An 18,722-nucleotide genomic window follows, 5' to 3' on the forward strand; every position below is an offset into this window, starting at 1 on the left:
ACTTGGGAAAACTTGTGAGTACAGATGAAAAAGCTACAAAGATGATGAAGATTGGAATGTAAATTATTTTCAGGAAAGGTAAAGGAAAAAACCCTAGAGCTTTCCAACTTGGAGAAGCCTTTATCTGGTTAAAGTTATGCAGTGTTTGCTCTTCCACTAACTTGTACAGTAAGAATAGACTTTCCTATAAATGACCAAAAGAGTAGAATCAATCTCCAAAAGAGATTGCAGAATCACTTTGTAACGAGTGATTGAAAGCAATATCTATTGTTCTTTGTCTAAAAAGTTTCTGCCTAAAGATGAGGGGAGAGACTGAATTACTTGTCGAAGTCTCTTTCACCTCAGAATTCCGAAGGCTTCCTATCCCAAATTATATTTGAGCTCTCCTCGACTCTGCTTTTGAATTACATTCTGTTCTTCTTGTAAAGGTAATGGATTGGGTGATATAGGTAATTAAAGATAGTGAGACATGAACTACACTAGCAGAGGATCTTTTACTGACTAGCTGCCTGTTGTAGGACAAAGTATTTTACTTTTCTCTACCTCCAATTTCATAATCTCTTGAGAATGGCTTGTAACCAGTTAAGTGAAATGCTTTGATAATTATAAACTATAATGAAGTAATCTTGCTCTGGATGGACTTTTTTAAAAAAGTTGTCTCGATACTCTTTGCAAGGCCCTCTCTCTATTTTTAATGTAGATAGTCTGGCTCTGTCACTTTGCCCTGTATTAAATATATATGCAATACATGCCATTTTTGTTAATTGTCTCATAATGATTTAAAGAATCCTTGAAAATATGATATAAATTTAGAATCTTAGCTTTTAAAATATGTACAAAATCATATACATACTTAAAAGCTTTTTAATTTTCATATTTATGTTTGAACCATCAGAACAAGAAGATGGGACAGACTCAAAGCTTTCTTTGGACCAGAATGTCACTCTCCAGTTTGACTTTCACTTTGAATCTCTTTCTATTATACTTTATAACAATGATCCCCGCCAGGTATGTAGTTAATGTCTGCATCTAGGAATACGTCTTTAGCTCTTGATATTCAATTTTAGAATGTTGTCATTTTTTTGGTGTGACTTTTCTTCTCACAATTGATGTGTCTATTAAATCCTGTTTGGCTTAGAGAATATGCATTGGTCTTGCTCTCTGCTTTCACTTTGTTAGTGTTTTTATTTTTTTTAATTTTTTTAAATATTTATTTTATTTGTTTATTTTTATTTTTGGCTGTGTCGGGTCTTCATTGTGGCATGCAGGATCTTTTTGTTGCAGCACACGGGCTCTTGCAGCGCGTGGGCTTCTCCCTAGTTGTGGTATGCAGGTTTTCTCTTCCCTAGTTGTGGCGCACAGGCTCCAGGGCACGTGGGCTGTGTAGTTGTGGAGCACGGGGTCCAGAGCGCGTGGGCTCAGTAGTTTGCGGCACGCGGGCTCTTTAGTTGAGGCGTGTGGGCTCTTTCGTTGAGGCGCGTGGGCTTAGGTGCACCGTGGCATGTGAGATCTTAGTTCCCCGACCAGGGATGGAACCTGTGTCCCCTGCATTGGAAGGCGAATTCTTTACCACTGGACCACCAGGGAAGTCCCAGTGTTTTTAATCTTACTAGGCCAAGGAAAAGTTCTTACTTTTTTCCAAGTAATATCAGCACTAAAACACTTAAACCTATCTCTAGGAGAAGAATTTTATATATGAGTAATTAATTATATGTACAGTTTTATTACGTAGCTAGATATATATGCATATTTAACTAAGGAAAATAATTTAGTAGTGGCTTTGGAACCTTAGAGGATTATTTTTAAATTCATGATTATCCATGATATATAAGCATTAATTATGTTTCTCTTGAATAAATTTTATATGTAGTAGATACATATTAAGGATACTGATGAGTGAATTGAGGAACCAGGGTCTAGTGCCATTATGATTTGAACCACATAATGTGTAATTGATAGTTCAGAAAGCTATTTTTTTATTATATAGGTAGTGTCTTCTAATAAATGTTTTTGATTATATCAATTAATATCTCATATCATAATACTCATACATATAGTACCCATAATATGCACTGATTATAAGTATTATATCTGTTGTTTATGTCCATTTATATGTTTTCTTATGTTTCATATTGTTTTCTAAAAGTTATACAATATTCATATATTGTTATTTTTGGGCCTTGGGCTAGTGTCTGTCATTTGTGCAATGGACTGCCTTAATTTCATTTTTTTTTTCAAATTTTATTGAAGTATAGATGATTTACAGTGTTGTGTTAATTTCTGCTGTATATCAAAGTGATTCAGTTATACATATATATTCTTTTTTTATATTCCTTTCCATTATAGTATATCACAGGATATTGAATATAGTTCCCTGTGCTATGCAGTAGGACCTTGTTGCTTATCCATCCTGTATATAATAGTTTGCATCTGCTAATCCCAAACTCCCAATCCATCCCTCCCCCTTGACAACCAGAAGTGTGTTGTTCTCTTTATCTGTGAGTCTGTTTGTGTTTCGTAGATATGTTCATTTGTGTCATACTTTAGATTCCACATATAAGTGATATCACATGGTATTTGTCTTTCTCTTTCTGACTTACTTTGCTTAGTATGGTAATCTGCAGGTCTATCCATGTTGCTGCAAATTTCATTCCTTTTTATGGCTGAGGAGTATTCCATTGTATACATGTACCACATCTTCTTTATCCATTCATCTGTTGATGGAAATTGAGGTTGTTTCCTTGTCTTGGCTATTGTGAATAGTGCTGCTGTGAACATAGGGGTTCATGTATCTTTTCGAATTATATTTTTGTCTGAATATATGCCCAGGAGTAGGATTGCTGGATCATATGGCAACTCTATTTTTAGTTTTTTGAGGAACATCTATACTGTTTTCCATAGTGGCTGCACCAATTTACATTCCCACCAACAGTGTAGGAGGGTTCCCTTTTCTCCACACCCCCTCCAGCATTTTTTATTTGTAGACATTTTAATGTTGGCCATTGTGACTGGTGTGAGGTGACTGCCTTAATTTCTAATGTTTAATGTTAAAAAAAAGATCAGAAAATGACATAATGGAGAATGAACAGTTAAATGGATTCTTCATTTCAATTAAGGTACTATCATTCTACTGGTTTCTCAGCCTTAGAATCTTGGTGTCTTCTTTTACTTCCTTCTTTGTAGACCTTCTTTGTTCATTTAGATAGAGTACTATCAGTTTTTTCTTTGAGTGAACATTTGTTCTTTCCTGACAGTTTTCACTGCTGCTTTATTTGAAACTTCTTAGCTCACACAGTACTGCAGTGGCTTCCTTGTTGGTTGCTCTTTTTCCTTTCATCCATCCTAGACATTGGCACAAGCCAGTTTCTTCAATTAATCTTATGTAGCCGTTTACAACTTCCCATTCTACTTAGAAAGCATTCAGTGTTATGTTATGTGAATTTTAACTTATTAAAAAAATTCATTGGCTCCAAATTGTCTACATCAGTAACCATATCACAAACGCTATTATATTGTGATCAGTAGATGTGTCACTGGTCATTTCTATTAATAGTTACAGATCACAAGTTTGTGAATTATTTACAGTTTTGTAAATTAAAGGCATTCCAAGTTTTCCAATAATAATTTCATTCTGACCCACTTACATGCATTGTACTCTTTTGAGTGAGAGAATATAGGGAGTTATAACCAGTGTGCCAAGAATTGCCCATCACCAGTACCCTTATATCAATGCCATGGTCTGTAGTGAGCAGTTATGACTGAACTGATAATCTTTACTTCCCCGAATTTTTTTTTTTTGGTTGGTTGATTGGGTTTTGTTCTTTTAATGTCTCGGCACACCTACAGAATTTGGAGCTATGTATTATGGTGAAATAAAGATTGACATCCTTTTTCCTTAAAGTTTAAATATTTGGTTTAGGATTTGAGACCACAATTAGACCTCCACATTTCTTTCCAGACATCATTCCCTACCTTTCTTTTATTGGAATATTTAAGCCTGAGATGCCAGTCTGTACCTTGTGCCCTCAGAGCATCTTGAATTGTTTGCTCTTCTTTTTTCCCCATCTAGAATGTCTTCTACCCCTCGTAGCCTATCTGGTTCCACTCAGTCTCTCAAGCTCAGTTAGTTCTCAACCTTCTTCATGAATTTTTCCCAGCCCACAATGATCTCTTTGACCCTATGAGCTTTTGCTGTTTATATTCTTTACCTAATCACTTAATATCCTTTGTGGAATATGGGAAGATATAAGTCTGAATAAATAAGTGACGATACATCATTTTTTAATTATTTACAACTTACAGCATCTCCTTGGGATGTTCCTTGTAATGTATTTCTATTGTATTTTTTTCAATTAGAGTATAAGCTCACTGAGATCACCTACCATGCCTTATCCTTTCTCATAAAGCCTTTAGTTCCTCTCACAGAGTGTTTTACAGAAGAGCTCATTAAATATTGGGTTGGCCAAAAAGTTCGTTTGGTTTTAAGTAAAAATAAAAGACCTTTTTCATTTTCACCAAGAACTTTATTGAACAGTGTATTCATTAACCAAACGAACATTTTGGCCAAGCCAATATTTGTAAGTTAGCATGATTGATTGACAGTTTCCTGGGTTGTTTTTATTTGCATTGAATTGTAAATTAGAAATTTTTATGTATTAACCCTTGTTGAAGATCAGCACATGCACTTATATATTTATTTGTATGTGCATATACAGTCACAAACATTCATATTATTCTTTGTTCCAGTTTTAATGCCCATACTTTAAAAATTTGTGGTATGGATTTGCTTTTAACCTCTGAGTTAAGAAATATGTTTAAAAGTAATTACATAACACCTGAAGATAACTGATTCTTTTGCTTGAAAAATATACCACAGGAATCCAAACTTTCATTTCATAATGACAGTTTCCGGCTTGGTGAACTCAGACTACATCTTATGGCCTCTTCAGGGAAGATGTTTAAGGATGGCTCAATGAATGTCAATATTAAACTTAAGACATGCACCCTTGATGATCTCAGAGAAGGAATTGAGAGAGCAACATCAAGGTTTGTCATCTCTGAATTTGCCGCACATTATATAAGGTTGACATTGCACTTGGCATTGCTACCAGGCATTGATTGCTCAGCTTAAGATGGTCAGAAGGGGTCTTTTGATCATCCTTTTTGGGATTCTGTTCCTTGGGATTATCAAAAGAGGTCTTTGGTCATATTTCAGTTTGAAGTGCATCAAGAAGTAGTGCTAATTTCAGGTTCAGTTGCTTTAAATTTTGAATAAAGGGAAGGTTAATAATAAAATAGAGTATTGTCTTAAAAGTGGGAACTAAGAAACTGTAAGAATTTTAATAGTTAAATCCACATGGGGTGGTTCATTGGTGATATATTTTTCTAAATAGTTCACAGTAGGCAGAATCTTCTTTTCAAAAAAGCCTTAAAGTTATGGATCTTTCTTTTGTTTTATTTTGTCTATATATTTTAAAACAGTTTTGTGAAATTTCTTTAAAAGTTTTAGTAGATCAACTATACTTAAAAAAGACCCTACAGGATTAAAAAAAAAAAAAAACTGGAATCCCTAATTTTCACATTATCAACTCATTTTTGAAAGATTAATTCATATCACCCTACTATAAAGTGAGAAACATGCAACTTCAATAGCCTAATTATATTTTTATTCCTTTCCCAAATAATGAGATGCATAATATTTTTGTCCTTGTTGTTTTTTTGGAGAAACACTATTCTGCTGCTTGAAGTTGGACCCGTTGAATATGTATTGAATACTTGTGAGCCCTTTGTTTTTCCAAGAGATGAATAAATGAGGAAAGAGTGCTATCATGCAACCAGCTTTTCTGATTTGCAGATTTCATGTCTTGGGGTAGCAGTCTAGGCAAGGGTGATAAAGGCCGTCCTTCTGTTTCATAGCGTGCTCTTTGCAGTGCACATGAGGATGTGTGGGAATTATTATATCATTGCAGACGCTTGAACGCTGCCTGATTTGAATCACATTGAATAATTTGGGAGTCAACTGTATAGGATGATCTTTGGAGACAAATTCTTTCAGGGAGGTTTTATTTTGTAAAATAATGTGAAGAGGTTGTCTTCTAAATTTTGTGGCACCACATTAATGTGTTTTGTCAATTGCCAAACTTCCTTTCAGCAGTCATTGATTTGTTTTTCTAGTATTGCATTATAATTATAAAGTATTCTGTAATTACTTATTATCATGAACCTTGCTGTGGAGATTAGGAGACCACGTCTTGGTTGCTGATTAGCTAATTAGACTCAAGTTAACACTGATCTGTTTTCTATTCACAGATTGGAAACTGAAAGGTGAAAGAAAAATGATTAAAATGTATAGGAAATTTTTCTTCTTTTTAATTCTTTTAGCGGAAATAAAATAATGAATGTATGTATTTTTTCAGAATGATTGATAAGAAGAATGGCCAAGATAACAGCAGTTCTATGATTGACGTAAGTTACACACAAGACAAGAATGGAAGTCATATCGATGCTGTTCTTGACAAGCTGTATGTTTGTGCCAGTGTGGAATTTCTGATGACTGTGGCAGATTTCTTTATCAAAGCTGTACCTCAGAGTCCAGAAAATATGGCTAAAGAATCACAGATTCCACTGCGACAGACTGCCTTAGCAAAAATCAAGATGGAGAAAGGTTAGCAGAATTTATCTGTCAACTTGTATATTTTACCAAAATTACAAACTGGAAAAAAGAGAAATAGAGAATTTAAGAATGTAAAATTACTCTTTCAAATTTAAATGCATTCAGCAGAAAAGGCTTAGTAAGCATAGATTTTTTTAAGAGAGAGGTGGAGTAAAAATATGTATTGGATCAGGCACCAGGAAACCTCTGCTCTGGTTCCAACTCTGCCATTAACATTTCTTTACCCATCCAGAAATACAGCCTATAAAAAGGGAATATATAAAAAGGGAATCTTTTATTCAAAGAAAATATTTGGAAGAATTAAATCATATTGAAGAGCAATTAAACAGCTGAAAGCAGAGGGTGGGAGTATTGGAGGACCCAACATGACACCCCTGGACATCACCTTAGATTCCTTAAAGTTAGCAGAGGGTTTGCGCAGGTCTGGTCTCCGTGTATGCTGATGCCACTCCCTGACCCGTAAACCATTTATTCCACCATTGCAAAGTAGATCAGTGATTTCCTCTGTTAAATTGTGATTGTCTAAGGTCAGGCATTTTTCTCTCTAATGTGTAACTCAGCAAGATTGCAAAACTGCCATTCACTGGCAAGGTCAGAATTTTATTTTTCCATTTATCTTTCTTAAACAGTAATCATGTGATATCTCTATTCATATATGCATGTAATGTATTTTTACTATAGATTGTATGACACTAACTGTAGACTTGAGGGTGAAATCAAGGCAGACAAGTAATAATGGCCTGTGTACTTATCAGGGTCTCCTGTCCTCTTCCTGATACTCCCCTCGCCTGTTTTCCCTTCCTTGCTCCTGCAGCATAACATAGGACACGCTCAGACGTGTGCACACATGCATCGCATATATGCGTTAATTCTGACAAAAGGAACTTCAAAACAAGATGATTTCTGCTAGGTCAAAGTGGGAATGATCTTCTTAACAACAGGGGTCAAGATTGAATTATCCCACGTAATCAGCATTTGTTAATAATCATTTATCGTTAGTCTTTACCGATCAGTTATTAATATTGTTACTTTCACCATATCCATAATAGCAGGATATTAGAAGCAACTTAGCAACTTACAGATAACATGTACCCAAGTGACAAGGTTTACGTTGCTAGAACTTTTATGGTTCCTATTTTTGTTTCTTCAGATGACTCTGTGAGACCAAATATGACTTTAAACGCCAAGATCACAGACCCAGAAGTGGTGTTTGTTGCCAACCTGACAAAGGCTGATGCCCCTGCTCTGACAGCCTCATTCCGGTGTAACCTCTGTCTATCGACATCCAAACTCGAGCAGATAATGAAAGCGTCCGTGAGAGATCTTAAAGTGCTCGCTTGCCCTTTTCTCAGAGAAAAGAGAGGAGAAAACATTACCACAGTAAGAATTACCTTATATTCTAAGCTTGGATTGAAGGATGGCAGAAATGGTTCATTCATAGAATCCCAGAATGTGAGAGCTCTGTAGGACTTCAGAGAGTATTTACTCCAGCTTGAGGTTTTACAGATAAGGATGTTGCATTCCAGAGATGTTAAATGATTTAGCCATGTCTGCAGTGACAGAACTGTAGACTATCTCCAGACTCATTTTCATTATACTGTCTTTTGCTGAACAGTATTTGAACTTTAGTACAAATCAACATTCCTTTTCAGCTGTTGGCTTTTGTTCACCACAGTATATCCAATGAGTGAGTGGATGAATGAACCAAAAAATTCATCAGAGTCATGTGCCCAAAAGAGATTATGTTTTGCTTTATTACAAATTAACTTCAATTGTGCTTTCACATTATAGTTGAAAAATATGGTTTTAGTTAATTAAATTAATTACTGTACCAAATGTTTTTTAATGTTAAATTGATAATTTTATGTTAAAGAGCATCATTATATAATGTGATGCATTTGCAGTGTTATTTTAAATTTTAAAAAATTCGTGGACAAAGTGACTTGCATAAAGAAGTGCAGTGCTAAGCTTAATCTATACTGTATCATGAAACATTCTTTAGCAGGATCATCTTCTTTTTTTTTTTTTGGTTGCACCGGGTCTTAGTTGTGGCAGGTGGGCTCCTTAGTTGTGGCATGCATGTGGGATCTAGTTCCCTGAGCAGGGTCCCCCTGCGTTGGGAGTGCAGAGTCCTATCCACTGCACCACAAGGGAAGTCCCAGGATCATCTTTTGACATGTTACAGAAAGCTTATATTAATCATTCTATTTAAAGCTCATCCTACTTTTTAAAAAATGAAAGTTATGCATACTAATTCCTCCATTCAGTTCAGATGCATTTTATTTGTTTCTTTAATGATATTTAATAGCCTTCATGGTTTTAATAAATCGTCAAGTTTGAAGATTTGAAATCTATTCTAATAAGGACCTTACAGGAAATTCAAGACTGACCTGTTGGTAATCATCTGGAAACTGTTCATTTACCTACCTTACTATAGTCTTTTTTTAAAAGGTGTTAACAGAACTATTTGTTTAGAATAACATTTTCAAGTGATTTAGTGGTCATAAAAATTATAATGAAATACATTTCCATTTCCTCATTTACCTCTTTGCAAATGTAAGACCTTACCATAGTCCTTAGCTCATTTTTGTAGATATCTTAAAAGTGTATTTTACATAGGGCATCATTTAAAACACACTTTAGCAAAAGGAAACATTTTAAACTTCTAATAGTAAATGTGCATTACTACTTAAGAATTTGGCATAAAGGAATTCATCAGAACTGCTTAAACTCCTTTACAATGGTCATAGACTTGTCTTAGTTTGGAGGAGCCCTCACAAGAGATTCTCAGCTAATTTAATTTGCCTTTTTGCTTTTAGTTGTAGACTATAGTTAAAGATCTCAAATTAAGTAAGACATGTTCATAAGTAAATTTCATTTATTTGTTTCTAGGTCTTACAGCCCTGTTCTCTGTTTATGAAAAAATGTACATGGGCTTCAGGAAAAGAAGATATAAATATTGAAGTTGAAGAATTTATAATTAAGGTTAGTGCCTGTCATATTATTTGGGTGAAAATCAATTCTTTTTTTTTAAATTAATTAATTAATTTATTTTTGGCTGCGTTGGGTCTTCGTTGCTGCACGCAGGCTTTCTCTAGTTGCAGCTAGCGGGGGATACTCTTTGTTGCGGTGCACAGGCTTCTCATTGCGGTGGCTTCTCATTGCGGTGGCTTCTCTTGTTGCGGAGCACGGGCTCTAGGCGCGCGGGCTTCAGTAGTTGTGGCACGCAGGCTCAGTAGTGACTCACAGGCTCTAGAGCGCCAGCTCAGCAGTTGTGGCGCATGGGCTTAGTTGCTCTGCGGCATGTGGGATCTTCCTGGACCAGGACTTGAACCTGTGTCCCCTGCATTGGCAGGCGGATTCTTAACCACTGCACTACCAGGGAAGCCCCACAATCAGTTCTTACTTTTCTTATCTTTTGATGACTCTCACATCTAGAGCATTATGCTAGTCACATATTTAGTAATCAATAAAAACCTCATATTAAAATACATTTTTCTTTAATGCAAATGTTTGTTTCTATTTTCTTTGAAACAGTGCAGGTGACTCTTGAGTAACGCAGGGATTAGCAGTGCTTTAACTTTACAGTCAGACCTCAGTATATGCGGTTCCTCAGAATCTGCATTCCTCCATGTCTGAGGTTCTACATCTGCGGATTCAAACAACTGTGGCTCATGTAGTACCATAGTATTTACTACTGAAAAAAATCCACACATAAGTGAACCCCCACAGTTCAAATCCATGTTGCTCAGGGTGAACCACAGTTTTAAATATATACAAATGATCAGGATAGTTTTTATCTAGTATATTTGTGTGTGTGTTGGAGATTGGGTTTGGGTGGGGAGAGCAGAGATGAAGTGGGAGGAGAAGGAAAGGAAGGATAGAAAAATGAGGTTGCTCTTATTTTATTTGCAATGTTATTTTTAGGCTTTTATTTGAGGTGTAGTTTGGTTGAATTTAATAATTATGTGATTAAATGTTTTATTTGTCTTATAAAATATTTATAATGACAGATGTATGCCAGAAATAAATTATTAGAATTTTTTTTATCTCTTACATTTGTAGTATTGAAAAAGCAATCTGCTCTCCAATGTACTTTTCTCTCAATATTTTAAATTACTAGTTTGTCTTAGATGGTATTTTGTTAACAGATTTACTTTTCTACAGACTTAAAATGCTAAATGGGGAGAAAACTTGGATTTGCATGCATTTTTGTCTGCGACGCTGGGTTAAAGTGCTGAGGGATTGTTTTTCCATGTCTTTGTATATCACTTTACTTATTTATTGAGCACGCTTTTTTGAGCCTTTACTGTGTATGAAGAATGTCCTGTACAAGGCATTGGGGGTACATGGTCCCAACATTCAAAAAACTTAGTGACATATGTGAGAGAAAGAAGTAAATGAGTGATTACTTTCAGCTTTCAGTGCTAGAGGCATGCATGAGGTGCTCTTGGGGGTGCAGGCAGGAGCCTCCAGCTCAGACTAGGACATCAGGGAAAGCTGTCTGGAAGTGGGGCTACTTGAACTGAGCTTTGAACATCTGAGCGTGGTTAGATGGAGAGAGAGGGAAAGGGTTACCTAGACAGAACCAACAATATGCATAAAGGCAAAGGCTTGAAAAATCCTTTAAGGACTTGGAGGGGTGATCCCATGTGGATGGGGAGAATGGTGTGGTGGAGTCGTAGGACTGAGAACACTAATTATAGGTGACATTAATAAGGCAATGAAGAAAAGGATTCAGGTGACAGGTAAGTTTGGGAAGTACTGCATACTCGCTCCTTCTTTTGGTGATGTAATCATATCTCCTTAGCATATTAAACAAGTAAGGGTTGTGAGAAGTGAACAGTAAAGGAATCCACTTAATTTCTTTAACCCAGTATTGCTCAAACTTTGGGAAACCATGGGTAGCTTAACTGATTCGGCATCAGGTCACAAAGAAGTTCGTGTCCTAAGCTAAAGAGAGTTTTAATCTTACCCTGAAAGTTATGGGGAGTTGTTGAAGATTTTAAACATAGGAATGACATGCTCAGATTTGGGTTTTAGGAAAATCATGTGGTGGGTGGGCTGAGATGGTGCTGACAGGACATGGAAGACATCATCATTGCTAAGAACTAAGGCACGGTAATTGGAATGAAGAGGTGAGCAAAGATACTATCCAAAGATAATAGGAGGTGGAATTTTCAGATCTTAGGGTGAAAGGGAGTCCATGGTGATTCTCAGGTTTCCTATGTCGGTAAGACAAATGAAAACCATGTGTGTATATCTTGATGAGGATCACATACTTTGGTTTAGTTAATGCAGCTGGTTGAAAAATGAAAAATTCAGTTATACCTCTACATTTTTCTGTTCACATAACGCTGTTTCACTCTGAATTAACTGATTTAACTTTAGGTTTCGACAGTTGACATGCACATTAGTCACTTAATTCTAGAATAACCTGGGCAGAAATCACTGTTTTGAGGTTAGTTGACTTGACACATGATTTTGTGTGTTCTCTTTTGTTTTCCTCAGTTATTAATTTAATATATTTAAATTTTTAATTAGTTACTTTAAATTTTTTGTGTTATGTATTCTTCTCATCTGGGAAAGAATTTATTCTAAATTTTTTTCTCCTTTCTTTTTTAAAGATTTCACCCATAATTCTTAATACTGTGATGACAATAATGGCTGCTCTGTCTCCAAAGACAAAAGAAGATGAATCCAAAGATATATCTAAGGAAACGGAACATCTTTGGGGTGTCAAATCTATTAGTGATTATAACTCTTGGTTTCTTGGTGTTGACATGGCCACAGAAATAACAGAAAATTTCAGAGACATTGAAAATCCAGTGATAGAGGAAAATTGTGCTGTTGTTGTCCAATCAGTTCAAGTTACCTTAGAATGTGGCCTTGGGCATCGAACTGTACCTCTATTATTGGCAGAGTCTAAGTTTTCAGGAAACGTTAAAAATTGGACTTCCCTAATGGCCGCTTCTGCTGACATGACACTAGAGGTATGACCACATGAATTATTACCCACCTTCAGAGGCAACTTCCTTAAAAGTGCAATTGAGGGATTAGGAAGTGAGCTTTTTTGTGTGCATGACCATAGCAAGTATATATATGAATAGATAATATATTCTAACATTTAATTTATTCATGTGTAGTATTATTTATTTGGTCATTACTTTTTAAAGGTTCTTTTGCTAAATAATTGGTTTATGGAGCAAAGTAAGAGTAAAATAAAATGCACCCTCCTTATAAATATCCTTTGTGTCCTTAGGTGTGTTATTAAAATGGTTATTGGCATATAACATTACTTAATATTTTTTCCTACTGGTTATAGAAATATGTAGTTAACGTTTAAAGACTCTCATAATTCTGTGCCTTTCCAGGTTCATTATTACAATGAGACCCATGCTGTATGGGAGCCACTGATTGAGAGAGTGGAGGGGAAGAGACCATGGAATTTAAGGCTTGCTGTAAGGAAATCATAATAAAATAATATCATTGTGTACATTCATTTATATACATATATTTTAGTTCAGAGATTCTCAAGATGTAGTCCAGGATCCTTGAGGCCCTTTTAGAGGATCATGGGATCAAAATTCTTTTCATAATAATATTCAGACATTATATATCATTTTCATTCTCATTCTCTCATGAGCATACAGTGGAATTTTCCAGAGACTATGCAATTTTGCAGCAGATTGAAAACAAAATTAGAAATGAGTCCGCCTGTCTTCTCTTAAGGCTTGCACTAAAGAGACCTGTAAATACTCCTCTTCTCACTATGTATTTTTAATGGTTATTTTTCATTAAAATATTATTTATGTTAACATGTAATTGTTGGCTTTAAATGAATATTTAAAATTTTCTCAGTTTTAGTTTCTCATAGAGTACATACTGATAGATAATAACCCACATAAATGAAGCTCCTTGGGATCCTCAGTCATTTTAAGAGACCAAAAAATCCAAGAACTGCTATTCTGGTTCATGAATTCTTTGTGTCATCTCTTTGTGATGCTTCTTGAGAACACTGCAGAGTCCTAGATACTGAAACACATCTCCCTAGATTAACAGGAACACAAGTTTTATACCCTTCACAAATTATCACAGCACACTTCTCTGGGGCAACTTGACCCAAGTGTGAGGCATTGAAATTGACTTAGCAGATTCTTTTTTTTTTTTTTTTTAAGCTACTCTGGACATCTTTAAATCATTTACCTAATGGATTTTTTTTTTTAACTAATTTAGTTGTTTATTTTTGGGTGTGTTGGGTCTTCATTTCTGTGTGAGGGCCCTCTCCAGCTGCGGCGAGCAGGGGCCACTCTTCATCGCGGTGCGCGGGCCTCTCGCTGTCACGGCCTCTCTTGTTGCGAAGCACAGGCTCCAGACGCGCAGGCTTAGTAGTTGTGGCTCACGGGCCCAGTTGCTCCGTGGCATGTGGGATCTTCCCAGACCAGGGCTCGAACCCGTGTCCCCTGCATTGGCAGGCAGATTCTCAACCACTGCGCCACCAGGGAAGCCCGCAGATTCTTACTTTAAAGATGAGCAGTCACTTAACCTGTGTCCTAATTTCCTCTCAGTAAAGTAGAAGTAATATTTCTGACCTGCCTCTCTTTGGAGTAGGCAGGCTAACAAAGAATGTTTTACAAGACTTTTACAAGACTGATGGGTGGTTGAAAGCTTATCATATTACTTATTTATAGGTGTTACTGCTAAAAAGTAGAAGGAATACCAGATGTTACTTCCAATAAGGATCAGTTTAGACTTCAGGGTCCTCTTAAAGTGCTCATCAACATAAAATGACCAATTAGGTGACACTGGGTAAATAGCTTTCTCTGGTGAATGCACAAAAGACAAATATTGTAACTCACTTGGAGTCCTTCCATGGCACAATTCTAAACATTTCCCTGTGCGTGGACTACACACTGAAAGAAAGAATGCTGACCTGCGCTAAGTCAAGGTGAAGCACTGAATATTTTTGAAAATGAGACTTTTGAGGAGCCTTAATATAAAGTGACAGGGTTAGGAGAATTTAACCTTGACTCTATCGAGGGTATTTTAATTTTATTATTCATTGGCTAATAAAATTGCTATGTATTTATCCTCGTAGGTAAAGAAGAATCCAGTCCAGGATAAAAGTTTGATGCCAGGAGATTATTTTATTCTTCTTCCTGAGCCAGAAACAGAAGTTGATATTTCTTCAGGAGATACAATGAATATAACAATATCCAAAAGCTGTCTTAATGTTTTCAGCAATTTAGCAAAAGTATGTTTGGTTCTTGCTTGGACTATTTCATAGTTTGGTTCTTGTTTGGACTATTTCAAATGGAATTTTAAATGGAAACGTATGCATTATTTTTGTTTGTCATCAACATTCATTTCTAAAAAATGTGTAGCCGAAATTTAGTTTTTGAAAAAAAATTTGAATTTTGCAAAAATTTTATTGTGTTGTTGTTGTGTTCCTTTTCAGGGTTTTTCAGAGGGCACTGCTTCTACTTTTGACTACTCTTTAAAAGACAGGGCACCTTTTACAGTAACAAATTCTGTAGGTGTTCCCATTAAGGTGCAGCCCAATCATAATCTCAGAGTGATGGGCTCCCTTGAGAAAAGTGATGTGTGTGATGTTGATGCCGGTCAGAAATTGGAATTGGAATATGCCAGCATGGAACCTTCATGTCAAGGGAAACTATCTACACTGAGCCGTCAGGAGAGCTCCCTCTTCTCTCTGACCTTCGGTATGCTATATTTATGCTATTTTTAAGGGTATCTTTGGAATTCTTGGTGTCAGCTTATTTTTGATAAAATATGGAAAAATATTTGCTGCAGATACCCTTGAGAGACAACATTTCTAAAGGCTTGAAACAAATAGTTGATAAACTTTTTTTTTTTTTTTAAACATCTTTATTGAAGTATAATTGCCTTACAATAGTGTGTTAGCTTCTGCTTTATAACAAAGTGAATCAGTTATACATATACAATATGTTCCCATTTCTCTTCCCTCTTGCATCTCCCTCCCTCCCACCCTCCCCATCCCACCCCTCTAGGTGGTCACAAAGCACCGAGCTGATCTCCGTGTGCTGTGCAGCTGCTTCCCACTAGTTATCTATTTTACATTTGGTAGTGTATATATGTCCATGACACTCTCTTACCCTGTCACATCTCACCCCACCCCCTCCGCATATCCTCAAGTCCATTCTCTAGTAGGTCTGTGTCTTTATTCCCGTCTTGCCACTAGGTTCTTCATGGCCTTTTTTTTTTTTTTTTTTTTTCCCTTAGATTCCGTATATATGTGTTAGCATACTGTATTTGTTTTTCTCTTTCTGACTTACTTCACTCTGTATGACAGACTCTAACTCCATCCACCTCATTACAAATACCTCCATTTCATTTCTTTTTATGGCTGAGTAATACTCCATTGTATATATGTACCACATCTTCTTCATCCATTCATCTGTCGATGGACATTTAGGTTGCTTCCATGTCCTGGCTATTGTAAATAGAGCTGCAATGAACATTTTGGTACATGACTCTTTTTGACCTATGGTTTTCTCAGGGTATATGCCCAGTAGTGGGATTGCTGGGTCATATGGTAGTTCTATTTGTAGTTTTTTAAGGAACCTCCATACTGTTCTCCATAGTGGCTGTATCAATTTACATTCCCACCAACAGTGCAAGAGTGTTCCCTTTCCTCCACACCCTCTCCAGCATTTATTGTTTCTAGATTTTTTGATGATGGCCATTCTGACTGGTGTGAGATGATATCTCATTGTAGTTTTGATTTGCATTTCTCTAATGATTAATGATGTTGAGCATTCTTTCATGTGTCTGTAGGCCATCTGTATATCTTCTTTGGAGAAATGTCTATTTAGATCTTCTGCCCATTTTTGGATTGGGTTGTTCGTTTTTTTGTTATTGAGCTGCATGAGCTGCTTGTAAATCTTGGAGATTAATCCTTTGTCAGTTGCTTCATTTGCAAATATTTTCTCCCATTCTGAGGGTTGTCTTTTGGTCTTGTTTATGGTTTCCTTTGCTGTGCAAAAGCTTTTAAGTTTCATTAGGTCCCATTTGTTTATTTGTGTTCTTATTTCCATTTCTCTGGGAGCTGGGTCAAAAAGAATCTTGCTGTGATGTATATGTCATAGAGTGTTCTGCCTATGTTTTCCTCTAAGAGTTTGATAGTGTCTGCCCTTACACTTAGGTCTTTAATCCATTTTGAGTTTATTTTTGAGCATGGTGTCAGGGAGTGTTCTAATTTCATACTTTTACATGTTCCTGTCCAATTTTCCCAGCACCACTTATTGAAGAGGCTGTCTTTTCTCCACTGTATATGCTTGCCTCCTTTATCAAAGATAAGTTGACCATATGTGTGTGGGTTTATCTCTGGGCTTTCTATCCTGTTCCATTGATCTATATTTCTGTTGTTGTGCCAGTACCAAACTGTCTTGATTACTGAAGCTTTGTAATATAGTCTGAAGTCAGGGAGCCTGATTCCCCCAGCTCCATTTTTCGTTCTCAAGATGGCTTTGGCTATTCGGGGTCTTTTGTGTTTCCATACAAATTGTGAAATTTTTTGTTCTAGTTCTGTGAAAAATGCCAGTGGTAGTTTGATAGGGATTGCATTGAATCTGTAGATTGCTTTGGGAAGTAGAGTCATTTTCACAATGTTGATTCTTCCAATCCAGGAACATGGTATATCTCTCCATCTATTTGTATCATCTTTAATTTCTTTCATCAGTGTCTTATAATTTTCTGCATACAGGTCTTTTGTCTCCTTAGGTAGGTTTATTCCTAGATATTTTATTCTTTTTGTTGCAATGGTAAATGGGAGTGTTTTCTTAATTTCACTTTCAGATTTTTCGTCATTAGTGTATAGAAATGCAAGAGATTTCTGTGCATTAATTTTGTATCCTGCTACTTTACCAAATTCATTGATTAGCTCTAGGAGTTTTCTGGTAGCATCTTTAGGATTCTCTATGTATAGTATCATGTCATCTGCAAATAGTGACAGCTTTACTTCTTCTTTTCCGATTTGGATTCCTTTTATTTCTTTGTCTTCTCTGATTGCTGTGGCTAGGACTTCCAGAACTATGTTGAATAATAGTGGTGAGAGTGGGCAACCTTGTCTTGTTCCTGATCTTAGTGGAAATGGTTTCAGTTTTTCACCATTGAGGACAATGTTGGCTGTGGGTTTGTCATATATGGCCTTTATTATGTTGAGGAAAGTTCCCTCTATGCCTACTTTCTGCAGGGCTTTTATCATAAATGGGTGTTGAATTTTGTCGAAAGCTTTCTCTGCATCTATTGAGATGATCATATGGTTTTTCTCCTTCAATTTGTTAATATGGTGTATCACATTGATTGATTTGCGTATATTGAAGAATCCTTGCATTCCTGGGATAAACCCCACTTGATCATGGTGTATGATCCTTTTAATGTGCTGTTGGATTCTGTTTGCTAGTATTTTGTTGAGGATTTTTGCATCTATGTTCATCAGTGATATTGGCCTGTAGTTTTCTTTCTTTGTGACATCTTTGTCTGGTTTTGGTATCAGGGTGATGGTGGCCTCGTAGAATGAGTTTGGGAGTGTTCCTCCCTCTGCAATATTTTGGAAGAGTTTGAGAAGGATAGGTGTTAGCTCTTCTCTAAATGTTTCATAGAATTCGCCTGTGAAGCCATCTGGTCCTGGGCTTTTGTTTGTTGGAAGGTTTTTAATCACAGTTTCAATTTCAGTGCTTGTGATTGGTCTGTTCATATTTTCTATTTCTTCCTGGTTCAGTCTCGGCAGTTTGTGCATTTCTAAGAATCTGTCCATTTCTTCCAGGTTGTCCATTTTATTGGCATAGAGTTGCTTGTAGTAATCTCTCATGATCTTTTGTATTTCTGCAGTGTCAGTGGTTACTTCTCCTTTTTCATTTCTAATTCTATTGATCTGGGTCTTCTCCCTTTTTTTCTTGATGAGTCTGGCTAATGGTTTATCAATTTTGTTTATCTTTTCAAAGAACCAGCTTTTAGTTTCATTGATTTTTGCTATTGTTTCCTTCATTTCTTTTTCATTTATTTC

At 36.1% G+C, this 18,722-nt stretch overlaps 1 protein-coding gene across 4 annotated transcripts in view; it reads left to right on the forward strand.

Annotated features, from left to right (window-relative positions):
* VPS13C (vacuolar protein sorting 13 homolog C) overlaps positions 1–18,722 on the forward strand; it is a 197,130-nt gene that overhangs the window by 120,836 nt on the left and 57,572 nt on the right. For all 4 annotated transcript variants that reach the window (XM_057542575.1, XM_057542576.1, XM_057542577.1 and 1 more), the window contains exons 47-55: positions 896–1,008; positions 4,877–5,046; positions 6,417–6,664; positions 7,824–8,053; positions 9,566–9,658; positions 12,301–12,666; positions 13,048–13,134; positions 14,772–14,927; positions 15,132–15,396. In XM_057542575.1, coding sequence (XP_057398558.1) covers positions 896–1,008; positions 4,877–5,046; positions 6,417–6,664; positions 7,824–8,053; positions 9,566–9,658; positions 12,301–12,666; positions 13,048–13,134; positions 14,772–14,927; positions 15,132–15,396 — 1,728 coding nt within the window. The remainder of the gene's footprint in view (positions 1–895; positions 1,009–4,876; positions 5,047–6,416; positions 6,665–7,823; positions 8,054–9,565; positions 9,659–12,300; positions 12,667–13,047; positions 13,135–14,771; positions 14,928–15,131; positions 15,397–18,722) is intronic.

This window comes from Balaenoptera acutorostrata, chromosome 3, assembly GCF_949987535.1.
Source record: "Balaenoptera acutorostrata chromosome 3, mBalAcu1.1, whole genome shotgun sequence".
Lineage (NCBI taxonomy): Eukaryota > Metazoa > Chordata > Mammalia > Artiodactyla > Balaenopteridae > Balaenoptera > Balaenoptera acutorostrata.